The 27,044-nt window shown below is 45.0% G+C and overlaps 2 protein-coding genes across 5 annotated transcripts in view; one reads left to right on the forward strand and one right to left on the reverse strand.

Annotated features, from left to right (window-relative positions):
• The window catches only part of PLEKHG4 (pleckstrin homology and RhoGEF domain containing G4), an 89,427-nt gene extending 85,075 nt beyond the window's left edge, over positions 1-4,352 (forward strand). Inside the window, exons 22-24 of one of the 4 annotated variants that reach the window (XM_080411107.1) lie at positions 344-540; positions 1,093-1,175; positions 2,423-4,352. In XM_080411107.1, the coding sequence (XP_080267233.1) occupies positions 344-540; positions 1,093-1,134 (239 nt within the window). In that variant the 3' untranslated portion in view covers positions 1,135-1,175; positions 2,423-4,352. Of the gene's footprint in view, positions 1-343 lie in introns of all 4 variants that reach the window. The other 3 variants (XR_013931940.1, XM_080411108.1, XM_080411106.1) reach the window with 3 other exon arrangements.
• On the reverse strand, positions 2,423-26,266 carry KCTD19 (potassium channel tetramerization domain containing 19). Its single transcript, XM_080411112.1, has 14 exons — positions 24,462-26,266; positions 22,284-23,464; positions 20,497-20,647; positions 19,969-20,160; positions 19,046-19,168; positions 18,609-18,822; positions 11,840-11,923; positions 9,529-9,592; positions 7,731-8,385; positions 7,528-7,590; positions 6,478-6,669; positions 6,125-6,279; positions 5,201-5,302; positions 2,423-4,869 (listed from the first exon to the last, which is right to left on the reverse strand). Exons 2-14 carry the CDS (start codon positions 22,563-22,565, stop codon positions 4,771-4,773), a joined length of 2,376 nt encoding a protein of 791 aa, XP_080267238.1. The 5' UTR covers positions 22,566-23,464; positions 24,462-26,266; the 3' UTR covers positions 2,423-4,770.
• Between the last annotated feature and the right edge of the window lie 778 nt (positions 26,267-27,044).

A 27,044-nucleotide genomic window follows, 5' to 3' on the forward strand; every position in this document is an offset into this window, starting at 1 on the left:
CCGTATGTGTGGCAGGCTTGGCGCCGCATGCTGGGGCCTTGGAGACCAGTGCTCATGTCTCTGCATCTCTGGTATGAGGCACTCTGTCCCTTGCTCTCGCCAGCCTGGCCCGGTGACCCCTGGGCTTCCCCTCTGCGAGCTCCCCTGGCCAGCCTACACCGATCTCCAGCATTGCTTGCTACACTTCCTTGAGTCATTTTGTTGCCTGTGGCTTCAAAGAGGCCCAGAGTGGAGTGTGGCTTATCTGCGGGCTTGTGTGACCAGATAGATTATCAAGTGTAGATGGCACAGGTTATGTAGGCCAAATTCGGGCCATCAGAGCAACCTTCCTCTCTTCCCTCAGCAACAGAGAGCTCAGAGTCATCGCACTGCATGTCAGGCAGCGGCTCCAGCGGCTCCGACAGCGGCTGTGTCTCCAGCATCCCACAAGAAAGCTTCTGTGAAGACATGGGCTCACCCCCCTACGTGCCCCTAGGCTCACAACACAGCTCTGCAGTGGAGGAGAAACCCAGATTTGCAAACAGCCAGTACATTTCTGCAGTAAGTGCAAGCAGCCAAAATGCTCTCTTCGCTTTGCCTGTTCCTGCAACTGTCTCCCCAGTTCAAGCCACTGCCTCTCATGGGGGGACTGAAGATGCTGCTTTTGGGCTAGGGGTCACAGTGGGGAAGTGACGGTTCCTCTTGCAGAGACTTGCCTCCTCCAGGGCAGGTGAGGGCCCCTCATTTGGGAGAGCCTCCCCTACGGTGACCCAGATCCCTGAGGAGATGCACTGGGAAGGACCTGCAGTGCTGGAGGCTACACCCAGAGGGGATGCTGCACACACAGGAGCTATAACCTTGTCATGGGCTGGGGTACACACGTAACCTCCTGGGATGGATGGAGCTCTGCTGCAGATGCTGCTAAGCTCCTTTCCTGGGAGGTCTGGGCCTTTTTCGGGGAGCGATGAGCTGGAAGAGCGAGAGCCTGTCGCTCTGAGATGTCAGCATGTCTCCTCTTACGTTCCCAAGAGTTCTCAGTGACTTCCCACTAGATCGTGTCCTGATGCTGTTGTCCTCTAACCCTGTACTAATGCTGGCTTCTCTCCTCTGCAGAAAGCAGGCCAGGTCACCATAAGTCCCTCAACAATAGTGTGACCCCTCTGCACGTGTATACCGCCTAAGGAAGTGGATTTGTTGTAAGTAGCCCCTGAAGGGGATTTTTCCAGCAGATTTGAGTGCTGGTAAGGTTTGGCAGTAGCTCTGAGACAGGAGAACCTCGCCTTCTGCTTCTAATGAGCAGTTTTCCACACGCACTCCTGCCTGGTCTCTGAGGCTCTGATTCATCTAGTTAGAGAAGACCAGCTCCCTTAGGGCTATCGCCAACAGCCGGTCTGAAGCCTCCCTGATTTGAAGAAGCAGAAGCAAACAAAGCAAAATCACCTCCAGGTAGTAGAGGTTTGAGCACAGCCTAGTCATCAGTGTTCAGATGAGCTCCTTTCCTCTGGATGCTGCCCAGCTGTCTAACCACTAATCTGTTTCTTGTGGCTGTTTTCTGAAGTCCTGCTCTTAGTCCCTCTGAACTGCCTTGGGGAACCTATGGCATTCTCCCCAAGCTGGATTTATTCCACAGTTTCCTTTGAATCTCCAAAGGAAACTGCACGTCACCAGGCAGAGCGACCTGCTAGGTGATGGTCGGGATGTCCCAAGGGAGCTGCCTGATGTTGCTCCTGTGCTTCCCGATTTCTGGAGGACGCCTTGTCAGCAAGGAAATCGCTGTGATCTGAGGAGGGGTGAGCCCTGGCAAGCAGGGCTCCCTACGTGCGGGTGGCAGCCCTTGGGAAGTCACGTCACAGCCCACTCCGACCAGCCTGCTTCTGGCTCAGCTTTTTCCTCGTGTCCTTAGGCCTGACCTGCCCTCCCATGGGAGTGGAGGGCTCGGGACGCCAGGGGCTGGGTTAGCACTTGAACGGTTGAGGCGCAGGGTGGTAGATGGCTTGTAGGTTTGGCCCTGGGGGGTGTTACAAGTGTGTGGGCCTACGGCTTGTGATCTGCAGGTACAGGAGCTCAGGAACAGCTAAACAGAACCAGCCAAGGTTAAAATGTAAGATCCAGAACCCCTTCTGCGGAGGGTCATGGACGAGCCTTTTGAAGTGGCTGCAGAAGCAGCAGGCTTTGCTGGCCCGTGGCTGCTGGGACAGCAGCCTGTAGCCTTTGGGCAAGCCCTGAGGTGCAGAGGCAGACCCCTGCATGGGGGAAGAGCCGGGCTTCTCCTGCGAGGCTCTTCCAGTAAAACGTTCTTTCCCCACCAAAATGCAGCTCTGACAAACGGTGGGTTTTAAACACTTAGCGATACCGCTGCTGGCCAGGGCAGAGGGACCTGTGGGATTCTGCCCCGCCGTGGGAGGGCAGCCAGTCTAACCCATTGCACGGTGCTGTGTTCCAGGTTTGACTGATTGCCATTTCAAACTCACTGAAGACCCCAGGCCTCTGACCAGCAGAAGGAGACAGTCTTCACCTGTGAAGATTTTTTTTTTTTTTAATACGTAATCAGGCTCTTTCAAACAGCCCAAAACCTGACCTCTGAGAGGGCGAGAAGCCCCAAGAAGGTTTCTGTCAGCTACTACCTGTAATAGCTTTGGTGTTGGATGGGACCTTGGGCATTCAGATGTTAGCCCTATATTTATGAGTAGTAAGTAACATAGCAGTTTGGGGGAAAAATGTATTATTTTTAAAGCTATGAGCTGTACAGATTTTTGTTACAAGTGACTCTGTTACTATTTGTTCTGTAAACTGCACATTTTATAAAGTTTTTGGAAGGGCACGAAGAGAAACTGAGGTATTTAAGAAAAGTAGTGTAATGTTCTGTTTCAGGGTTATATTGACCTGGAGCTCAAGATTTAACGTCCTTCCTTATGTTCTAAATATGTCTATCATAGCGATAATTTATTTTCTTGGCTTAACACTTCTGTTTTAATAAAAGCAATTTCATTGTTATAGTGAATTGTTCCTAGAGATGATTCTTGCTGAGCTTTACCTCTGTCTTAACCACCCGTCAGCTCTTCCCCTCTCCCTGTGCGGTTTCTGCACTAACCAGCTGCCAGCTAAACCATCTCAATCCTGACCGCGTCCGCCGGGAGAGCGGGAAGTTTCCCCGGGTGGAGACTTCCATGCTGCCAACGGGAAAGCTGAGGCAGAGCCAGGAGTTCGGAGCTGCCAGCAGAGGTGTCACTAGAGTGAGGAAGAGGAGCTGGCAGAGGTCAGGAGGTACGAGTTACCAAAGTTCCTGGCTCTTATTTAAGCCCCTTGCCCAGCGTAGCCGCTGCCTGGCAGCCAGCCTCTCTCTCCTGGCTGGGTCAGGTTCCAGTGGCACAGGGTGCAAGTGGCAAGTTCAAACTCCATCATGCCTCGTCCTGGCAGCCAGGCTGTGCCCTGGGGTTACTGGCTGCTTGCTTCGCCTCCGACTCAGCCCCTCTGTGGGTACTTCAGTCCCACCATCGGGGCTGGTTTGAGGAGCTTTGGGTGGTGGCGGCATCTGAGACAGCAGGTTTTGAGCATAGCAGGTTGTTTATAATGCTGAACCTGAAACCCTGTTGTTTGAAGCACCACAACGTGACAGGAGAGCAAGCGTTGCCTGTGTTCTGAGGTGGCCTGTTCACAAGTGACATCAAGGCTTACTGTGTGGCTGTGACATCCTCCCCGTACTCTTGGAGGAAGTGAAAATTAGCATTTTTGGAAATTAGTAGTTACTTGCTGCCAGTTTACTCCTGGTTTATGAAGTGCTGTAAATCAGGCTCCCCAGGTGTGAGAGAAGTGATGTCGGGGTTTAGCCTGAGGAAGACAATGGAGGGAGCAGTAATTAATTAAACTGCGGTTTTCCCGCTGCGGGGAGGAGCTGCCGGGCCCTTGGCAGTGCTGAAGTCTCTGGTGTTAAACCTGCCAGCCACCCACATTACCCCCAGCGTATGGACCGTGGTCCTTTGAGTTCGGAAATTCCTGTACTGTAAATAAAACACATGGTTATTTTTTATAAGCTGGATGTTTTTTAAATCTTGTTCTGTTTTAGACAGCAAAGAACATAGTTTGACCCCTTTGTACAAAATTGTGTGGGAAACGGTTGCACAGGGAAGATTTTAGAAGTTGCTGTTTAAAATTGTTGAGTTCACGCAAGATTTTTGGGCTGTCAAGGCAGCGACAGCTCATGTCATGAGAGGGAGAGAATTTAGTAATGCAACAAGAGGAACATGAAACTTCCTGAATTTCTCAGTTACAAAGGTTTCTGCATTGCTGGAAAACCCTTTAGTAATGTTTACCTGACACTGTTTTTTTCAGGGTTTGATTGATTTGTCTAATAAAGGTTATTTTCTTTATATGAATCTTGCTGGCATTGTGTCTTGATTTCAGCATGGGAGCCTGGACTGCAGGAGGGGGAAGAGGCATGTGCTGAGGGGAGCACGTGGCCCTGGGGCATCTGAATGCCCTCTTGGAACACTTGGTGGGAGATTGAAATAATGTTTTTCTAATCAGGCTGTTAGGGGGAAATAAACACCACGTGTCACTAATGGAGACATAAGAAATAAGGCAGAAGGCTGGTACCACGATTCCCGACCCAACAAAGTCACTGTTCAAAGTTAAGGCAGAGTAAAAAAAAAAGGCTTTTCCCTAACCAGCAGCTGAGGTGTGTACCCTCGCTTCACCCTGCCGCAAGAAAATAAAAAAACAGTGCAGAAGGTAGCTAGGTCAAATTTTTATTAACGTTATGTGAACTTACATTTTCATTAACGTTACATGAACTTACATTTCCAAGACAAAATACGAGACTGATCTAGCAAACCCTCTCTGGATCAGCGAGTTGAGGCAGTGGCTGTACTTCCACGCAAATGGCAGGGAAAACTGAAAAAGCACAAGACGATGGCTGCTCTCAAACCGCCTGTGGATGGCACAACGGCGGCATCACCCTCTCTTTCCGTTTAACAGCCATAGGAAGCTCCTGCCCACTCTTTGTGGGCAACCTTGTAAGTGAGCAGCAGAATTTTCCATTAAGACTATACATGCCATTAGTCAATTCATGCTGTAAAATGTGCACGCACACACACACCCCCGCAACTTAAATCTGCCTGCAAACCGAGCTGGCAACAGGGAGCTAGTTTAAGCAGAAAGCCAACAGCATTTGGAAGAGAAAAGGCTCAGCCATGTAGATCGCCTGGTGGCAAGCGCTACTTACTTCCACCCACTGAAGGAGCTCTTTGGGAATGTTTCTGTCCTTTTTAAAATTCTCTGTGTTCAGTAAATCGGTAACAAACTCCCCAGGTGTGATCTGCCGTGTCTAAACAGAACACAACAGTGAGTTGAGAACAATGAGAACAATGGTAGCGAGTGGGTGCGCTGGTAAGGTCTAGCTCACAATTAGCTGTTGGAGGGAGATGTTCCCTGTCCAGCCTTGGTCAGATTAGTTGTTACTGAGATGAAAAAGAATTGGTGTGAGGTAGCAGGGCCGGAGTCAGTCACACACACACACACACACACGCAGAGGAAAACACAAGGGTGAGCGTCACCCAAGTCCTCACCCCATTCTGCCCCTCTCCCAGAAAAATGCTTCTGGCTGGATCTCTTCCCAGCAGGATGGCTGGGGAGGGGGTGCAGGTGAGATCTGTTACCTCCAACACAAATTAAAAAGCAACCCGAAGTTCCTGGCCCCTCGAGGACAGGCCTATATTTCTGCCACGGCCAGCCAGCACAGCCCAGGGCGGCACGGACAGCAGGTGGCTACTGTTGTGCAGGGGGCACAACGCTTCATTCCTGAATTGCTGCGGGAGCAACGGGAGGCCAAACCTCACCGCCACACCAAGGGTGCCGTAGTGTGGGCTGCCCGGGGTTGACTCGCCACACCTTTGCTGCAGGGGCTACCCTTGGCTTTCAAAAAAGGGACCTGGAAAGGGACTCGTGGCACACTGCCCTTGCCCCAGTGCCACGCTGGGGGCAGCCCCGTGCCCCCCTCCTGGCCTGCGGCCACCCCTCAGCCCCCACGGCAGCCAGGCCGCTGGTGCCCAGCCAGAAGAGCCCAGTTTCCAGCTGCTGCCACCCCACTGGGAGCCCGGGGAAGCTGAGCGGCCACGGCTCACCCGGGCTGCGAGCAGCTCGCACCTACCCACAGCCTGTTCACAAGGCTCCCGATTTTGGCTGTGATTGCTTTGGGATCCCTCTGCCTTACTGAGTCCAGGATGACATCGGTCAGGAAGAAGTGGCACTGCCTGGCGTAAAACATCTCTTCATGGGAGAGAGCAAAGGTCAGAAAGACGGTATCTGCGGGGAACAGTTGAAATAACACAAGCACATTAGGAAAGAGAAAAGGCTGTGGGTCAGCGTTCACCATTACACGCGAGCAGCGGTTTGGCTGCGATAACTTCACTACTCAGCGCTGACAACAAACCATGGCAGAGGGAATGGTTTTCACACCAAACACTCTGCGGCGGGCTCCGAGTGCAGTCTGCCATCCCTTACCTCTGCACAGCGCTGGGGCGCTGGGAGTAGCCAGCTGGCTGCCACCCCGCAGGGTGCTGTAAACAACACTCTCCTCATCGCTGCTGCAAAAGCCATCGCTGCCTAAGACCGGAGGATGGTCAACTCTGAGAATCAGCCCTACATTTCTGTGGCCTGCCAGAACAACGCTGGTTTGCTGGCTGTCCCTTGTTCCTGTGAACAAATACGGTTTGAATTACACAGCAAAGCCTGGATCAGCAGCTACAGGCCAAACACGTTTGCCCATTTCTAAGTGGGCATGCAATATTGTCACCTTCTCGTCAGAGCTATGCCTCACTCTGTCTTTATTCTGTCATGATGTTTTGCCAGGAAAGATGAAACACCACTAGATAGTAAATTATTGCCTTCACACCAAATAATCTGCAAACTTAGGTATAACATTACAGGTCTTCTCTACTCCCCTCTTCCACGTGGAAAATTCAGACAGAGTAACCGTTACATACAGCTTAATGGAACCCAAGCATAATTCAGCCCAGGATTCTTTCATGGGCTATGAAAGAGGGTTTTTTTCCCATGAAAATAATAATTCTGCTTGCACTGATATAGTAACAAACCCATTCACAATCATTAATATTACATTTTGCTCTGCCAACAGTTCTGTGAAAACCCACCCCATTACCCCGGGCAGAAGCAGTGCCAGGTAAATCACATCCTCCTCGGGGTGTCGGAATGGGTCTCGGACTGAGACTTTCCACTTAGGTTTCTTGAATTTGCATTTAGTATCTTGGCTAATCAGGCAAATTTTTTTACCTCTTACATGTGCCCTTGGAAACTTCTGGGTTTAACATAAAAATCTTTCAGTCTATATGTTAAATTAAGGATACCTGTATCCAAGTGGACAATTTAAGCACACCCAACCACAGCAACAAGGAGCCAACTAAAGAACAATTCATTAATGCCAGTGAATCTAAAAGCTGCTCCACCTTTCTGGCTAACACACTTTTAGTATCAAACTCTACATAGACAAGCAACAAAATCCAGCCCTTGCTTAGCAGCCGGCAATCAACTCACTGTCTTTTAGAGGGAGGGGTGTCACTTGCAAGGTGTTGTCTCTTCCTTCACTGGAAACACTTGCTACGAGCAGGAGAACAAGAAAAGGTTGAGCCTGTCACTCTCAAAGTCCTCAGCATGATCAAAGTATCTTAGCTATATAAGGCATTCAGTTAATTACTCCCACCACCTTTGAAAACAACAATCACAGAGCAGTGGTTTACCTTCTGCTGGCTCCTTGCCCACATTCCCTGCACCATTTCCTGCTGCGGGGGGAGTTTTTACGGTGCCAAATTGGTACATTCCAGCACTTGGATTAACTTGCAAACTGTGTGTGAACACGTATTGCTCCGGCTGCTCGCCTTCGGCCCTGACTTCATATTGGACAGTGGGATTGTTTCCTGGAATTGTAAAGCTGATTTTCCCAGGGAGAGAGGCAACAGGAGCGTTGGCACCTCTGTGCTTTCCAGGACTGTTGCATCGAGACGCATGCTCTGTGGTACAACCAGCAGACCTTCCTATGTGCTGAAAATCACACCTCCTGGAGCTCACCGCATCCCATTCCTTTGCCAATGAAAGTGATTTCTGGATGTGACTTGCTGAGGCTTTACTTTCTACTTTCTTTGTTAAACAACTTCTTATTCCTCTCTCCCTTGGAGGGCTTGCCAAATGTTTGTAATAGCTGGAGTTTACCAGGCTGCCCGAGGATGCGTCGTATTCTCCAAGCCTATTCCTCCTTTTTGTCTCTCTCACCCCTGAAAACATTCTGGAATGCTTTGCCTTCTTCCCACTGGTGTCTTGCTTTCCCTTCAGATCTTTTATATTACTCCATGTCTTCATATGGCATTTACTGAAATCCTCAGCTGTACATGAGTACCCCTAAAAAACCAGTGAAATGTTGTTATTTCTAATTGACATGAAACGAAGTGTATGTTTTGCCCTTCCTAATACAATATACATACAAAATAATATATTAACTGATATATTTTACTCATTCTAACACAGGCATTTAAGGACTGAGCTCTTAATCCAGGAAAATGCATTCTCACTTCCCCGGGGGATACAGTGCCTTAAGGCTCTGCAAACCCAGCCGTGATAATTCAACACCGACATTACACTGTCCTCAATGGCCTCAGCTCCTATCACTGAATTTTGCAGAATCTGAAGACAGACGTTGGAGTGGCCAAGGCACACAAGCAGCGCCTCAGCATCCTTGCTACCGCTACAGCTAAGATCATTTTGATTATCTGAACTGACAGCATCACGTTCTGTACAAGAAAACTGGTGTGGCAAACTAAAGCAAGCTGTGCGACCACTCTGCCATGGGAACGCCAGCATTAAGCTACAGGGGACAGCAGCTCGGTACCAACATGTAAATGCAGCGGAGGCAGCGCTTACCTGTCACCCTTCTCTAGCAGACTGAAGACACCTTTCAGCTGCAGGTGTCCAACTAAGGACTAAAAGTATTCAAAGACTTGAGCAGAAAGTTCTTTTCCCCCTTCCACTGACTTCAAAGACTAGACAGTTTCTGCTGTCTTGCCCAAGTGCACTGCATAAGCTTGCTGCTCCTGTCTTTACTACCTATAAACAAGGAGATCTGGCTTCTAGGTCCTCCTTGGCCAGAAGGGTCAGACCCCGTGTCTCCTGTGCCCCAACAAAGTGCCCAAGCCACAGGCTTGCCACCCGCCTTGGTGACAGAGACGCCCTAAGTAACCAGGAGCGTGAATGACAAGACCAAAAGAAGAGTTTCGAAGAGTGTGCAGGCTGTAACACTCAGACCGAGCTAACACAGGCTGGAGGATCCTGACCTTGTGCTTTGAACTGTATAATTTACAGCACAGCCTGGCTTTTTAAAATGAAGATGGTCTTTTTTAATAGAGAAATTTCCAACACTCGCATTGTAGCTGATTTTGGAGAGAAAAAAAGCGAAATGGTACTGTAGAATTAAAATTTGTCATTTTTCTAATTCAGACTGCTTTTAGAAGTGCATTATGGCAACATATTCTGAAAACCAAACCTTACTTCTTTTGGGTCTTTGCTGAACTCCTGCTCTTCATTGTGTGATTCATTGTTTTGGATCCATAATCTAGAAAATGAATATTTACAGTTATTATAGAATTCTTTCCAGGGGCGACACCACGTCAACCTGTAAAAGGACCTGTCAGGACTTCCAGTCACCACTGGACCCGTGTCTATCACGCTCTAATATTATGAGTTACTTTTAAACCACTGGGGGGTGGAAGGCATTTGCAATCAGCACCAGCACACAACATGAGGGCAACAAAGGACCAGCAGTTTTGTATTGCCCACCTGCGGTAATGATTTCTGAAATGTGATGCCGCAGACACGCAAGAGAGAAAAATGATCCCTTGTCTCTGTTCCAGCATCCGCAAACCCTTGGCCGATGGATTTACATAAGCCTTGCTGATCAGCCCAAGCCAAGGCCACTTGACATCATATCTGGAGGGGGCGGGGGAGGGGCAGTTTTATTAAGAAGAGGTTCTAGACACTTTGGGGAGCTGGCTAGGCAGACCCAGGTCAACCATCTCTATTCATGGTTTCAAAATTGAATTCTGAGTCTGCTTAAGAAATTCAGCTCCTGACAGTGACTGCCTGAGCTGCGCAGCAGTTTCCAAAGGGGTGACATCACTCTGGGAGTGCTGAGTAACTGCTGCTCTCTGTCTCCTATAGACGGAGATTTGCTAAGACAGCCCACAGAGCTGGCCCATGATCTAGCAAAGAACTCCAGGGACAAATGCCTAACTGTTCTGTGTTAGAGGCCTTTGGTGTATGTGACAGAGACACTGACACCTTCCCTGATGGGAAAGCTCCAAAGAGCGGTGGAGGAGTGTATCTTAGGGTAGCGTTAATCCTTAGCTAAAACCTTCTAGGGAATGTAAAATGTTATCGTTCCCATGTAGGGTGCTTCAGAGTCCCTCTGACATCCTCCTCTTGCTCTACAGGTATAGGAACATGAGGTTAGGCTCCTACACTGGGATGGGGAAGTGGGGAAATGACATTTAGGATTTCTTCTTCTTAGACATCTACAGTAAAATCTAGGAAATGCTGTCACTACTGGTGGGATACTGGTAGCTACCACTAGTCTGTCCAACTACTTGTGGCAGTACCTGCTGCTAACAGCCCGTGGCACTGGTATTTCAGAACATGCTGCAGCAACTTATGGTCTTCTGGGAAGATTTTGATGGATATATTTTTACTTTTAAACGCCTAAATGGCCTGTTAGCAGCCAAAGTAAGAATCCATTAACTTCTAGAGCTCTCTTACAGAATCACAGCACAGTTGGGGCTGGAAGGGACCCCTGGAGCTCCTCCAGCCCAGCCCCTGCTGAAGCAGCTCTCCCAGAGCGGGCTGCACAGAGCTGCATCCAGGTGGGCTTGCATGTCTCTCCAGAGAAGGAGACCCCACAGCCTCCCTGGGCAGAAAATACTTGAAAAGATATTGAAGAGAGGGTCCATGCTAGGTCATCTTCTAAAGTACTCTGCAGTCAGAGGTTCTGCGGACTTTCCAAAAGGCCTACATTCTAAAATTTTCTCCATCCCTCTCATTCTAACATTTTCTCCTTCCCTCTAACACGTACAGCAGAAAAGAAAACACTAGGGTTTGCAGATTCACAGATTTTATAGGACCAGAAGACCACTGTGATTATGAAGCCTGGTCTCCAGTAACACTAAATGCTAATTATTGGTTTAATAGAAAAGCATCTTTTGGAAAAGCATCCAATCTTACTTTTACATTTGTCAGCAATAGAAAAATAAGTATCTGAGAAAATGTTCAATGATGAATTTGTATACAAAACGTTACAGCTTCTTTTCAACATTAATTCATCAATATTTAAATTCCATCTGGTCTCAATCCTTTTCTGTGATGCTGCATCAAAGATACACCATTCTACACTCTGCAGCACTGGTGAATCCTCCAGTGGGTCTGCAGAAACCGGCTGGGGCTTGGCAAAGCCAAGGCTGAGCCAAAGCTAAGAAATCTGAATGTCTCTGCTCAGTATGGTGTCTCCAGACTGGTTTTCAGCACACATTGCAGTATTCTCAACATCTGGGCTTTGGGGGAATATCTCAGTGCCTTTTTCCTTGGTTACCAGGGAGGCAACTGATCCTTGGCTCTGTTACTGTTCCAGCACCCAAATAACTGATGGGAAAAATAGGGCCCAAAAGATAGTGGAATTGCCCACCCTCCAGCAGCTGTGCTTCAGAAGGAAAGGAGAAAATTGCACGCCTTTCAAAGGACAAGCACTGCTAGAGCAGATGAAAGGATGTTATATGACAGAAAAAGAAAAAGAAAGAAGAGAATTTTTACCTACCTGTATGCATCAGAGTGGTAAAGTGCCTCTAAAAGAGAAGGGATCTGGTACTCCTCTGCTTCTTGACAAAAGAGAGGCCATTCTCTGCAAGTTGTAAATAAACTGAACTGTAAAATCACTGAAAAATGATCTTACCAGATTATCTTTTCTAAACATCTATTGATATTGGAAGCTCAGGCAGTCACTACACAAAATGAAAGATGCATCACACAAATGATTTTTCTTATAACAGACAAATAGCTTATCATTTTAAATACTGAAAAGTATCCAAACTAATTTGTTGTTGTTGTTTTTTCATACCTGGCATCCAAACAACGAGAAAAAAATATCTGGTTTTATTGACATTAATAGAAATCTTACCATTGACTACCATTGACTTCCACAGAGTCTGAATTTTACATCAGGAATCCTGAATTAGATGACACATTTTTTGACAGGTGCAACCAAAATAAATGACCTTCTAAACCAGAGGGTTTTAGCAGCACCTTGGAATCTTGGCAAGCCTTGCTCTTTTCGATGCTTTTTCCAGCTATTGCCCTTCTATTAATTAAGTGAAAATGTCTGTCCTTTTTTTCTTTTTTTTCTTTTTTTTTTTTTAATTGACCGTGGGTATTGATGATAAAACCCTGAGAAGCAGGAACCCTACTCTGCTCTGTGCCACTCATGACATTTTTCTCATGTGCAAAATTTATCATGGCATTTTTCATAGGGAACCCCATAAAGGGAGCTCATGGGTTTGATGGGCTACTGGGAAATCCACCCTTCCCAGAACTGTTCTTAGCCCTAGAACACGATTAACTCTGCTAATAAGCTGTTAGCATGGTGCCTGGCCCTGCCCAATTTACACTCTCTCCAGTAACTCCCAGGCACGGTTTGGCTGTTCAGCTGTTCCCGGGACCACTTGCAGCGGACAGGAGGAACAAAGCCACCTTCTCCGGGGGGGTTAAAGCAGATCACCAGCAGGCACCAGCTGGCCTCAGTGACCAGAAACATTCCCAGACATACTCGGTTTGCTCGTATAGATGTAACGCTGGTGCCTGACACCTGGCTTCCGATGCCTTTGATGACAGGCACGAAAGCAACCAGTGGTTTCAGGATCGAAGAAGCCACTGGTCTAATGTCACTGTTGACTTTGGGGAAAAGATTGCAAACACGTGCTCCTCCTGGAAACAGCTACATGTGCTAAACATGCCCACATCGGCTGGTGATCTGCAGTGGATATCCTGCCTACTAGAAACGAACCAACAAACAAGGGCTTCAGGAACTGAAGAGACCAAAAGAACTGATGCCAGCAGACCTTCCTTGCTGAATGCAAAGAATTCTAACACGTCGCGATGGCAGAAGCAGGGAAACGGCTACAAGAAGCCACAGCACCAAAACATCGATTCTGAGCAGTCTCGGGGGCAAGTGAAGCACATTGAAGGACTGTCCTTAGGAGACTGGTGTTTTAAGCCACCTCAACTGATGATGATTGATAAAATTTAGAGACCTAATAGAGCAATGTGCGTATGGAAGGAAAATGCCTTATCTTTAAGCATCCCGTGTTCCTCCATTCTTAGGCCATTTGGAAGACATTTTTCAGCATTGGAGCAGAGGTACCAGCAGAGGGGGCAGATCGAGTATTTTTCAGCTGGACTAAGCAGATTTAGCTGTCTCTGCCATAAAAACCCCACAAAAATCTCAAAAGGGATGCAATGATCTCATTGATAAAAACATTTTCCTGGTTGCTAAAGGTGCACGCACAGTGCGCCAATCTGTGATATACCCTGCAGTACCAAGTGGCTGGCATATCGATCCTTAAAATGAAGGCATGCCTACTGAAACAAAACCGTATCTCTTAATCTCTAGATACCAATAATTTATGTTTAGATAGAATAGTTCACTTCAGGACTAAAAGGAAAAGTCTTAATTCTTTTAGGTAATATTCCTGTGAAAATCAGAAGACAAATCCCAATGCTTGCTTCCCCCACAGCCATCTAATAAAATAAAAAAACGGACATGAATGCACTCTGCTTACTTAAATTCAGCTGGCAAAAATAACTTCCCAAGTCTTAGAAAGTTGAGAACATGCCGAAACATTTGCCCATCTCCGTGGATGAGAAGAGTTTGACCATATGTGATCCAACAGACTTTCTTGTCATTTGACAGCAGCTCTGGATACTACAGAAATAAAAATACATTAAGACCATGTTTCTGGTGTTACAGAGGGAGAGGAATTCAAACAGGATGTTTCCTTTCTTGGTGAAAGAATTAAACCCGTTCCATCAAGTCTACTTGTATTATTAGCCAAACTAAGAAAGTGCTTCCTTGGGAAGCCCATGACTTATCTCCCTCAGGTGCTTGAACATACTTCCTTTAGTATAAAGTGCCCAGTCTACATGTGAGGTTCTGATAATTCCAAGTTTTCAGGTCAAAACCATTCTAATAATTCTTATTACTAGAAATATAGATTCTAGTCTGCAGAATTACAAATTCTGTCTAGGGGGGTTCATATGAAGGCAATGCAAGGACAATTAATTACCCATACCTTCAATAAAGTCCGTAAATAAGTTTCATACCAGTTACTCCCTACATAAACTCTCACGATCTGATGCAGTGAGCATACGGATACTTCTGCTGACCAGCCTGCGTCTAGAGATGGAGTAACAAATGGAAAGGCAGCAACTAAAATAACGACAAGTAGAAATTATAAGTAGTAATTGTTTTGTTATAGATAACGAATTAGTGTGACATGGGATTTTACATTGAAATATTGCAAATAATAATTCTTGGAAATAGTGAAGTAATAGAGTGCACTTGCCGCACAGAGGTGGAACCCTGCCCTTTACCTGGTGCTCGTAGCCAACCGCAAGCAAAAGGCAGGTCAGAACGTAACGTCACAGCACAGCAGGCAACGTGGTCCACCCATGCTGCAGCCAAACCACCTCTCCTCAGCGGATTTAAAAATAATTATAGCAAGAAGGCTACATGCATTAGCATAGCCATGCTTGCTCTACCAAGCAAGCACATTTATGTCACCTAAGGTAGGCTAGTCAAAGTATACTGTAACATTGCCACCGAAAGAAATAATTTATTTCCAAACTACTAGAAATAAGGGGGAAATCTGAAAGGTCTTTGCAAGCGAAGATGCAGCTTGTCTGCAAATATAAAGCTGGTGGAATTCCAGGGCAACCCAGATTAGAGCTCCTGCACCGTTTTCCATCCTCTCAAGGAGCCCCACGTTGTTACTTGCTTTGAAGGTGACAGTATCAGGGCAGGTGCAAGCCTCAGATTGCTGTTCCGTACAGTGAGCGGGTGTAACATAACAGCTTTGGATATATTTTAGTCTGGGTTCAGCCCACATCTTTCTTACTTCAGTGTGGCAACAAATAGCAATCTGGGAAAGTTTCTGTTGACATCTTTAATAGTATAATTCAGATTACTGCTTATAGTCAGTAAGTTCTGGGACATTGTTCTAGGAAATGCAAAACACATTTGCATTCAAAAAAATTGTTAAGAAAACCCCCAAGCCCAAAAACCAACTTACTCTGGAAAGGGCTTCAGATTGGAGAACTGTGTTTCTTACAATAGCCTTTACAGAAGGTACGGGCAAGTCACATGTAATGTTACTTATAGGGCTATGGCTAATGATACGAATAGATTCTACCTCGAAACACTGAATCAACTATTACGCTTGTCTGATGTAGCTACTACAACGGGACTATCCACCTTCTATAAAATGTACGATTAAGGCATCATTTACTGCTGAGACATATGAGTCACAGAGTTACTTTTTCTAGCATGTATTATCCGACAGGCTACGCGATAATGGCACAGAACTCATTAACTGTTTCAACTTAAATTCAAACCCTCTTTCTCGAGGGTCATAACTCCAGCTCAGAATTGATAGGATTCACTCCTTTCTGCATGCACGCTTTTTGCATGGGGCAGGGAAGAACACTTCACCTTATTCAGGTGAAATATGCTGATGGCTTAAAATGGGAAGGATAATCGTCCCATACAGAAAGACTCAGAGGATCTTGAGGGTGGAGTAAACTGGAAGTAAGGTCACTACTACAAAATAAGAAGTCAGGTTTGCAAGCAACAGAAAATACAGTTAGGATCCTACAAGCTGAAGCCTGAGCCAGGACGCTTGTGCCTGGATGGGGCAGAGGGATGTCTGCGTTCATTGATCCCAAAGCGCGTGCCACCAGTGGAACAAGGAACTGCAAATGAGACTGTGGGATGTACTGAGGGAGCCAACTCCAGCAGGATTGGTAGTAGCATAGTCTAAAATACTGGGGAGGATTCAACTGGATTACCTTGTGCAGAGTGTGATTAAATTTATCTTTCCTGGAGCACACAGCATACCAGAAAAGTCGGAGAGAAGCAGTTGTGTTCAGCCTTATTAAGAGCAGGTCAAAGGAAGATCTTACTGTCTACAGCAAACGGAGGGTGTAGGGGAGACAAATCCTTGGAGGTACAAAGCACTAGGCCAAGAGGCAATGGAAAAAAAATTGGGAACACAGGAAATGACACATACAACTTTATTTAGCACAGGAGTACCCAAACATTGGAAGAGCAGTCCAGAAAGGCTGCAGGATCTCCACCCTTGCAGATACTCAAAGCTTTTCTTGGCAAGGTCCTAAGCAACCTGACCTACTTGATCCTGGTCAGAGCAGAGAGTTGGACAAAATGACCTCCAGAGATGTCTTCTGACCTACATACTATGAATATGGGGAAACGGATAGGTAAAAAGAAAAATCACAATGTTAACCAGGGAATCGTATCAGCTCTTGTTAAGAAGCCACAATAAAAGCTGAGAGAAAAATGTCATGATTTTTTTCTATAAACGCATTAGAGGAAAAGAAGGGATAAACAAAAGCAGAAACAGCATTTAAGGTAGAGATCAGTTTTAGCAAGAGTGAAATGTGGCTGTGAATGCATTTAGGCTGGAAGTTGGAAGTACATTCCATAGTTTAATAGCAAGAGTTATAAGAACAGCCCCACATTAGAAAAATGGGAGCAAAAGAAACCTCATTTTTAAGGTAGAACATGTTCTGATGGAAGTAACTTGGATGATCTAAGCTTGAAGGAACTGGATTCCGCTAATTAGTTCAGTGATGAATAAGAGTGGCAAATTTACCAAGTAGTTACCCAAAAATATGAATAGTACTACCTAAATCGAGTGAAGACTTGCTCTGTATTTCATCTAGAACCTAACATTATTGCTCTAGTGTTCACTGGTCAGCCACAGCTGACCAATAGTCAGTGAGACCTTCAGCTCTTTTTTGTAACAACCCCTCAGAACTTGGTGTGGATCATTGACAGATTAACTGTATTCAGGCAACACTGCTCATTCTACTTTAAAATGAAAGAGCTCTTGAGAAATCTTGACTTACTATAATCTGTGCTCTCTGCTGGTGCCTGTTGTTTCAGATAGCATCTTAAAGCATCTTTCATTGGCTTGTACATGGCGTCCCTTTGGTCCAGATAAGTACAGAGCTCTTTGATTTCAGAAATATTCTTGGTGAGAGGAAGCCGGCAAGTTCCCAGCCAGTTCCTATCCAAAAGGAGAGGGAATCACTAAACCTTTTATCATTGCTTTATATTTTTACTGCTGATTTTTAATGAGCACAAGTCAGGAAATACGAATTCTCCTAAAAAAGTTTTTTGCACCTGCTGAGCTTTACCTGTAACTTTCCACATCATTTTTGTATGGAGAACTGTGCAGCACAGACAAATAAAGCTGTTGCAATGGAGCCATCAAGTCATGGTCTGCAATAGTTTGGAACAAAACATTTAATGTGGTATTGCTCCTACACTGCATCGTTCACCAGTGCCAGCAGCAAGCACAGACAAGCTGCAGGGCGCAGAGGTGAGCTGACTGCAGGTTTGGGCTTCCAGTTGTGTTTCTGTCACCCTTTACAGACTGGGTGTTATCTGTTTGTGCTAAATTGAAAAACAGTTAAAAGCGCAGGAAGCTTCTCAGTGTGTGGTGGATGGCGATATGCATGGCTGAGCATCTAACTGCAGCGGGCTTGAATCACAACCGATCCACTTTGACTTCCTTTGGTTTTCTTTATTCAGATCACAACAAGCAGGGCAAAGAAAATGGCACACCATTTTTAATAGAGAATATTAAAATGTGGGTTTTGATGGCTAGCTTTATGACTCATCTAGTAAGTGTCTGCATTTAAAAATAAAATATCCCTTGGTCAAAGCAAAGATGCCTCACCTCTACATTTACATTTTCACTGATTTCAGGATAGAGGTGCTAATGATGCACTCAGGACCCATTTTCCTACACAATAGGGATTTTATTAAACTGGTACACCAGTATGGTAAGCCTGAGCAGTAATGCTACCATATGGAGAAACACCTCAAAGGATCAAGTTAAAACACAGTATTCAGAAATCTACATTCTTTCTTGGACTAGAGATGTCAGCGTGACTTTTCTGTCTTCAAAAAGCCTGTACCCATGGGCATTTAGATGCTTTTGAAAATACAAAAAGTCTAAAATTAATGATAAATCTTAAGTTTCAAGAGCATGTGACCATTAAAAACCTCACATGAATTACTTCAGCATTTTAGGCTTACCAGCCTACAATAGAATAGAAGAATGCCAGCTCCTGTAATTATAGATACCTGCAAGTTTAGCTGAAAATGAATACTACAGATACTGAAGGGTAGGCTGCTGAGAACAGGGCTCCTTTTCGACTCCAAACCTGCCAGATAGTCCCTTGAAAGGTTTTATTGCTGTTGCCCGGTATGAAGGCAGGGTGGGTACCTGATGTGCTGGAAGAGGATGCCGTTGCCAGAGAGGTGCAGGTGGCTCCTGCCCAGGTCGCTGCCCACGCAGAGTTGTCCCAGAATCGAATCCGGATAGTTAACCAGCAGCCCCAGTGCCATGGCATAGAGTGGGGATGGTGACAGGGACACCCCTGCTGCCCCCTGCCAATCCCTGTCCCCCGCCGTGGCAGGGGACAGCGTGGAGCAGCCACCTGCAAGGAAAGGTGGTCAAGAGCATGTTCCAGAAGGGCAGCAGTTAATAATCACCACAGTATATTCCACTATTCTCAACATTTATGGAAATAAGTTGATAAGACTATTCACCTCAGTGTTGATCATATTAATATAATTTGTTTCAGACACCCAGTTTCACAAGGTAACATTAAAACCAATGCACATAAGGAAGTAAATACATAGCTATGTATATTTTATTACCTCTGTAGGCCTTCACAGCATTTATAAGCTCAGGAATTCGCAGAATTAAAACTTCTTCCTCCAAGGCATCTATGTTGGAGAAGTCATCAGGTAACAACATCTTCTCTGAGCGAAGAAAATTAACTTGACAATAAAAATAAAATATAGGAAGTGTGTACTGACATCTTCTGTGCACCGCTCAGCTCTAGCAGAAATAGGCTGTTGCTCCCTTCAGTGTTACTATTCACGTATGCACATACAACAGCCGACCAATGGACACCAGGGAACGTTTTGTCTTTGAAAACACAATTCTAAAAACAAGGTTTATGCTAGAGAAGACCAGACACAGCATAAACTGTAGGGGAAGTGCAGAATTAAGTTAATTTTACCACAGCATCCTGAGAGGTTCATGTAAGAGGTTTCCTGATTGTTTGGCTGCTTCCCCCCCGCCCCCTTCCCAGCACAGTCCCATCCCACTGTGCATTTAAACATGGTTTTCCCATGTGCTAACATCAGAGGAATGGCAAAGCAGAACTGCACCAATTCCATATCTGTCTCATCTTATCCGAGTTCACAGAGGATGAAATACTGTGTTGATGGAGGACCTATGGGATCCTGCCATACTTTTGGAAAGTACTTGTCTTTTTGTGAGCTGAAAGTGTATTTAATGAATGAAACATGAATTTCTTACTATTGAAAATATACAAGACTGATTAAGTATTTAGAGTCACCACGTAAAGCTTTCTCTACCTTAATTCCTGATTCTTGACTGATAAACAAGGTGGTAGAACTGGCAGAGAGCAAACCCAAACCAAGCCAAACCAAAAGATTAAAAGATTCTGATCTTTAACGATGTATTATTGAAGACAAGCAGAAACAGTTTAATACAAAAAAGTGATTTAGACATTCACTGAATAATTAAAAAAAAAAAAGAAAGCAGTTACCTATGAAGCGGAACTCACTGCAATTGCACTTGATCAGGGCTGCATTCTCAAGCAGCCATAACAAATTGTCATCATTAACTAGTACAGGATATTTTGCCACCAAATCTAGTGGCAAAAAGCAGTAATGCACTTTGTCTTCTGTATCTAATAAAGGTGTATCCACTAGCCCTAGGGGAGCTCTTTCATGTAACCCTAGGGGAAGAAAATCAGAGAAAAATCAAGACATAAGAAAAATGGAACTCAGATATACAGTCTGGAGACCTGACTAGTACAGCAAAGCCAATAAAAGCGCACAAATCTTGTGCAACTTTTATTGTTCACTAAAGGATGAAGTCTTACAGCCCAGCACAAATGAATAAACATTTTCATGGGGTTTCCTCTTTTCTTAAAAAATAAAGAAGGCTAATGAAAAAAATACCGCACAAAATAAACTTTGCAGGAGTAAAACGTTCCTGGCTTGCAACAACTGACAACAGCCTGTGGGCATTCCTAAGGAAGCAAAAGGATTTACCAGTTTGGGACACCCACCTGTGAATGCGGGACTGCTAGCAGGAATCTCTGACAGCATGCCAGTACGTTCCTCTGTTCTCCAGTAATTCAGAGATGGTTTTTCAGCTACTGGTGTATCTGCAGGCTGGACAGGTAAACCATATTTCTCCTCCTTCAAACCATCTAAAACCTAAGATATGTAAAGGTTTTCTATTTATTACTTCAATTCATATAATTAATCCACAAATCAAAAGCAGCCACAGGAAAGAGCTTAATGCATCCCGTGCTGTATTTGGCATCTACTGAAATACGCTGGGGAATATTGTGTACAGACAAGAACATTTATTAGATCCTGGGGGTTTGGGTACCTCAGTGTAACTGGAGTTAACTTGTGGAGAATGTTTATAAGTTGTAATATAATTAGAGCCATTCATATGCTCAAAAAAGCCAACCCTTTTTCAGTGTTTGGGTTTTAATGGCACTTCTTTGTATTCTAGCTCTGAAATTCAAGACAGCACAGTGGCAGGCATAAAAGCATACCACAACTGAAAGAGCCAAGAACCCAACACAAAGCCTGAAAGACCTTTAGGGCACTTTTTAACAATATCTTTATGATAAGCTATAGGAATTCGATGGTTAGAAAGGGGAATCAATGTTTAGCTCAGCGACTGGAGTAACTAACAGTCTGTAATTTCTAACCTTTTTACTGAATGCTAAATTAATTATTTTGGGCTTGGAACAAATGGTTACATACTGTTGTAGGATATGAAGTACAAAGTAACTTTAGCGCCACGGTTCCGATTTCTAAAGCACATGTATAAAATACCTTCATGAGTTAATAACGTTATGCTGACAGGGACTTAAAGTGTATTTAGTGGACTGTTCGTGGCCATACCACGACAGGTCCGTGTCAAGCACGGGATCCTGTATGGTTTGTTAATACAATCGACTACTGAGGCTTGGTGGTCTTCCTCTACCAACCTATTTGGAGATACTGCATTTTTAAACACAGTCCTAAAAGACGATCCAGAAATCACTTATGTTAAACGCAAGATGTTCATATTTTGGGTTGAAAATATCAAGTATCACAGCATTTTTGAGACTATTCCACAAAAAAAGAGTATTAGAAACCAAAAGAAACTCAGAGTTCAGATTATACTCAGAGGAAATACAAACATTAATGAGTGGAAATACACATTTCATCCAACCGGGAAGCATGGACTCAACCTGCACAGGCACAATACAAACCCACACTGTAACTGCAATATAAAACACTCGTAGCTAAATAGAAAATGAAGTATTTGTTACAGATATTCATTTAACATTTCTGTTTATGCAGCTACAGAATAGGAGGAGAGGAAGAATCGCCATTTTCCATTTTACATGACGGTAAATTCCGTGGTGTGCCATTAGGAGTTCTTTGTTTTCAGGCAGATTGAACCTTCTCAGGGACGAACAGAAAGGGCAGTCCCACCTTCTTCAGTCTGGAGCGTTCATTTTCAACAAGACTGGTCAGTATAATCATCGTCAAGCACAACAATTGGCAGATAAAAGCCTCTGCTTGCTTTAACTTTATTTAAAAGAAAGCGAGTGATGACTGTTGAATGAGCTCTTACAGAAAGGTCAGGCATGAAATCTGTAACATCTTCTGTACTCACCAGCTGAGGCAGATGAGTTGGACGTGGCAATTATTTGTTTGGATATCTATCGCAAGCATTGATAAAGTTATATGCACAAACCCTTTGACATCCTTCTACAGACAATATTATCTAAGAACGGAAAAAAAAAAAAGATATAGAAAAGCCACATAGAACATCCCACTTTACCTGTAATAAAGGTGTCAGCTGCAAAACAAATGCTTGCTCATACAGTAAATTCAATTCAGCACAGCTGAAAAGAGATAACTTTGAAGTCTGCATGTAATAATGAAGGTGCCTAAATACAAAACCATCTCGGTCAATAAATAATCTTGGATTTTCAGACTGATCTTGTAAAGAAACTTCTTTCCACAACAGAGATTCAGGAAACTGAGCAACTTTACTTCTGGGAATTGAGAAATACCAGCCACCGACATTAAAATCAACTAACTCTTCTTCTGCAGATTCCATAACGCTTTCCAGATCCTTCAAACAGAAGAGGAAAACGTATCAAGAGGCAAAAATGAACCTGTAAAGTATGAAACAAGGTGATATTTTATTTTAGAACTCCAATGGACTTTGCATTTTATTTGCCGTTCTGTGGTAGCTTGGCAAAAAATAAAGCACGGGGCAATTACCTTCCCGTTCAGTTGTGCATGCACGTTCCTCAGTTAGTATGTGTTTATGGCCATGGGTCGTGACAAGTCAGCAAACTGCAGGGTTTTGCATAATGTAATACTTACGGCTAAACCTTGGAGCAACCTGGTATACATGCATACCGAGCTTGTAACACAGAACAGCGAATGAAATATGACAAACGTCTTCCTTAAATATTCAAATAAAAGTAATAACATGCAAATAAATAAATGTCACATCACCTCCCACACCACCTGTTGCCCATGGACACACCATTCTGTATAGTTAGTTACTATTTTAAGGTGCAGATATTCATTACTATGTTGGTCATAACCCTCTTAAGACAGAAAAGAAAATAATGGTCCACAGGGAAGGGATGCCTGGTAAGGACATAGGTGGCTGTCAGCTAAGCAGAGAGAAAATTCACCTAAGGTGGGACAAGAACACACATTTCAGGCATGTAGGCAATTTTTTCACGTTGATTGTATCACACTAACATGTGGCTTGATCTGTGGCCTACTAAAATGGACAGAAGAGTCAATTCAAGCCTGAAAACAAGAAAACCTTTGCCACGGCGGCTGGCCTCCGACACCAAGGAGACAGAGTTTGTCTTGTCAATGGACAGCACGATTCTCAGCAGAAAAAAATGTGGTGGAAGATGGTACCTGATGTCTGCAATGGTTTTAGGCTATTTCTCATACAAGTGGCTACAGAAAAGGGAGTCAAAAGGAAACCTGAAAAAGGATGGAGGGGGGAAAAGCCACTCAATGCATGCAAGAATTGAACTCGGCTTCTAGAGAGAGCTTGTAGCTTCTAAGAGACACTCATAATCAAAACTAAAGATGGAGAACCTCAGTTATGTTGCCTTCAGAGTACACTTAGATGAGGCTTTTTCATAGGTATTCTCATCACCAACTTCTTCACACTGATACTACCCAGCAATTTCAAAACAAATTAAATAGTTGAATACAACACATGAAAAACACCCAACTATTCAAACAAGAAAGATGAAAATTTTTAAAAGAAAAACAACAGGATAGTAAAAGCCTGGTATTTCTAATGCTCACTGCCAATTATAGGGGATGGGGGGAGAGCGGCGGCACCACCAGGCCCCCCTCACCATCACCATCGCTCCAAGGACACTCCCTGCAGACACGGCGGAGGCGGTGGGCACAGCTCGGGCCGCCATTGCAGGGGTGTCAGCGCCGAGGCAGCAGCCCCACACCCAGCAAAGGGCCTCACCCCTCCCCCTCCCCTGCTGCCCCTCGCGTCTGGTGCCTCCCCATCACGTCAGGCCTTGGGCTCAGCCAAGTCACTCACAATAGGAAGAAACAATCCATTCGGGGGGGATTGCTACAGCTTTTTTGTTCCTCCAGTTTTCATGAGGAGGGCGCGGGTTTCCTTGGGGAGAGAGAGCAGCTCCCGCCAGGCAGTGGCCCCCACCTCACCTCAGCAGCAGGCCGGCCCCAACATGGCGGCAGCGTGAGGCAATGGCGGGAAGCCTGGGGGAGGACAGCCAGGCGCCATGGGGGGACAAGGCCAGGGCACAGAGCAGGGGTGACAGGTGACAGGACCCCATGGCAGGACGATGGGGGCACACGGGCAGGCCAAGTTGCCTGTCCCCACAGAGCCAGGTGTGAAGCTGGAGAGGACGGTCCTCATACAGCCCAAGGATGCTGCGATAGTGTGATTAACAAATTATAAATATAACCTTTTGGCAGCAACACCTACCGGCTGCAGGAAGTCCCTCCCCACAGAGGGGTCGTTGGCCATGTTGGTTGGCAGGGCAGGGGTGCCTGCCATGGTGGCTGGGGCAACAGGGGTCGATGTCTCCCACACCCAGTACGTACAGCTTCAGCTCCACAAAGCTTCAGGACAGAGATTAATCAAAGCTCCATCTTCAGGATGTAGGATAATCAGGCTTCTGCAAGCTAGCCAGGTAGCAGAAAGCCGATGGTGATCCTGCCATTACTGCTACCAAGTGACTTGCCATAAAACACCAGCGTGTACCATCGCTCAGAATGTTTACCCTGAGACCTGGAAAGCACCAGTTGTACTACAGCCACAATAAAACCTGTAAAACATATAAAACATCACCAAAGGGATTCTTTTTTTACTGTCTCGGTGGTTTCTGATCAAACAGAATTTACGGCTATGAGGGTTAGTTAAAACATACGCCAGGGTGGGTTGCTGCTGTCTCCCCCCAAGCTGCAAAAGGGATAACACGTTATTTAACCCAGCAGACGAGGCAACAGAACAAGCCTGTGAAATTAAACCCAATAAATGAGAGAACAGAACAAACACAACGCTCAACAGGACAAGTCTGTGAAATATAAAGAAAGGATCTATAGGGAGCCAGACGTCAGTTCGGCTTCTCATTTCTTCTCTTGTTGCTGAAAATTGTGATGCAAACATCCATGGCTTTTTTTCTGATGGCTTTATAATTAAGCTTTCCTCCTGAGCCCACAGCTTTACAGCCCAATTCCATGGCACAGCAGAAGGTAAGAGGGTGTTACAGCTTCTTGTAGCACTCAAGTCTGCAAGCGGATGCCAGCAGGTGGGTCCACAGCTGGACCAGGTTGGTGCACAGCTGGCATTGGCCCCGGGGGAGTACCCGCTGGCAGGAGGGGGACAGTAGCACACCCGGACCCACAGGGACCAAGCCAGTAACCTTTACAGCTTTTTATTACAAGAAAAGGAAAGTAAAAAGAAAATCCTGATTTCAGAAGTAATTCAGGATCAAAGATCCTCAATTTCATACTGGCCAGTGAAAGCTTAGGTCCCTGGGCATCCAGAGCTGTTTGCACACCTGGCGATCAGACCCCATTTAAAAGCACTCTTTTGATTGTAAACAGCATAAAATAAAGTTGGCTGTGCTGTGGCAAGGCTCGGTTTTAAAATCCCTTCACCGTGAGTTACTCTGTTGATCTATTTTACTTGCACTCTAGGATTTTGAGACCTCCCTGATGGCCCCAGGAGCTCCTAAAGGAGGATCCCTGCAAAAGGAGGGGACCACCCTCCTTATGAAAGCTGAGCTTCCCAAAGCCCCAGGGGAAAGGGTAGGGCCACAATTTGTTTTAAAGGCCAATTAACATAATGTAGTGTGAAAGGGTTTGTTAATGAGGTGCTTTTGTGTCATTTCTCTTAGTTAAAATAGGAAACAGGTGTGAAACAAGACCCAAGAAATAAAAAAAGTCAAGGAAATCTGGAATATAACAGCTTGTTACTTGACTAATCATTGTTAGCATACAGGATTTTTAGTTTTTTTAAGGAAAATAATTTAAGGAGAGTTTTAGATAAAGATATAGGAGTGCTCATCAATATTTTTCTTTCCCTGGGGACAAGGTCAGCATTAAAAAAATAAGAGCATCAATATATATATATCAATATATAAATATTTTAGATATACAAATATTATATATACATATAAATCTCTTCAATAATAATTGCATTCTGGGACTGTGTCACAGCTCACTGATGGGATTATATGTCTTAAACATTCACTTAGGCTCACCCATTAACAGCTCTGCGTATTAGTCCTGTGCAGCAAATGAAGAGACGGGACGCAGCTTGATGCAAGCAAATGTCAATTTATTGTACAGAAGCACGAGGTTTTATACTCTTTCAGAAGCTGCGCGTTTTAAACAGATTGGTTCTTGAAGCTAAGCCTTGCATACTAGGCAATCCCTGATTGGTGGTTAACTACCAGCCATTAACAGCAAGGTGTTACCTTTCCTTGGCGCCATCCGTCTCCCACGCCCCTGTGCTCTGCAAACATGCCTCATCATGTTAATTGTTGTCTAGACAAGCTCGAGCACATTCCCCTCAGCTAACTGATTGCCACGCATGGTCCTAGTTTCCAGCCCGCTCCTGCAGTCCTGGCAGTCCTGGATCTCTCAGCTGGCATGAAGACAACTTTATTTAGTTGCTTTATCTTCCCAGACAGGAATTTGTAGGCTACTACTGGTGCAGGTTTTTGCGTTAGGTTTTTGATTTCAGAGTTGTTGGTTTCTCTGCCATCCTCTCCTGGTAGACTTGCCTGCAAAAATATTCCGTTGGTATTGAAGTGCTGTTGGCTGCTTTTAGACGATAGATCTATTAGCGAGGGTGAGAGAGGGGCTGCCAGACTATATTTTGGCATAAGGGGAAAAAGGGAAGAGTTTGATTTTGGAAAAATAAAACATAAGGATAATTGTATTATACCAACAATAAATAAATAAATACTGTATAAACAAATGGATGGTCCCTTTGTCCTCTGCAGCCTGTACAGTGCGAACCCACTGGCAGTTCAAAAGCTTTGCTATCAGACGGGTC

This window comes from Falco punctatus (assembly GCF_963210335.1).
Source record: "Falco punctatus genome assembly, chromosome: 14".
NCBI classification, from domain to species: domain Eukaryota; kingdom Metazoa; phylum Chordata; class Aves; order Falconiformes; family Falconidae; genus Falco; species Falco punctatus.

What these genes read in the sequence shown, in the direction of transcription:
- KCTD19 (XM_080411112.1), bottom strand. Translation starts at nt 22,565, where the DNA reads ATGGAATCTGCAGAAGAAGAGTTAGTTGATTTTAATGTCGGTGGCTGG. An exon ending in TAGCAGTCCCGCATTCACAG is followed by an intron (nt 20,161 to 20,496) that starts GTGGGTGTCCCA and finishes TTCTTCCCCTAG; the next exon opens with GGTTACATGAAAGAGCTCCC. An exon ending in ATCCTCTTCCAGCACATCAG is followed by an intron (nt 11,924 to 18,608) that starts GTACCCACCCTG and finishes TACAACTTGCAG; the next exon opens with AGAATGGCCTCTCTTTTGTC.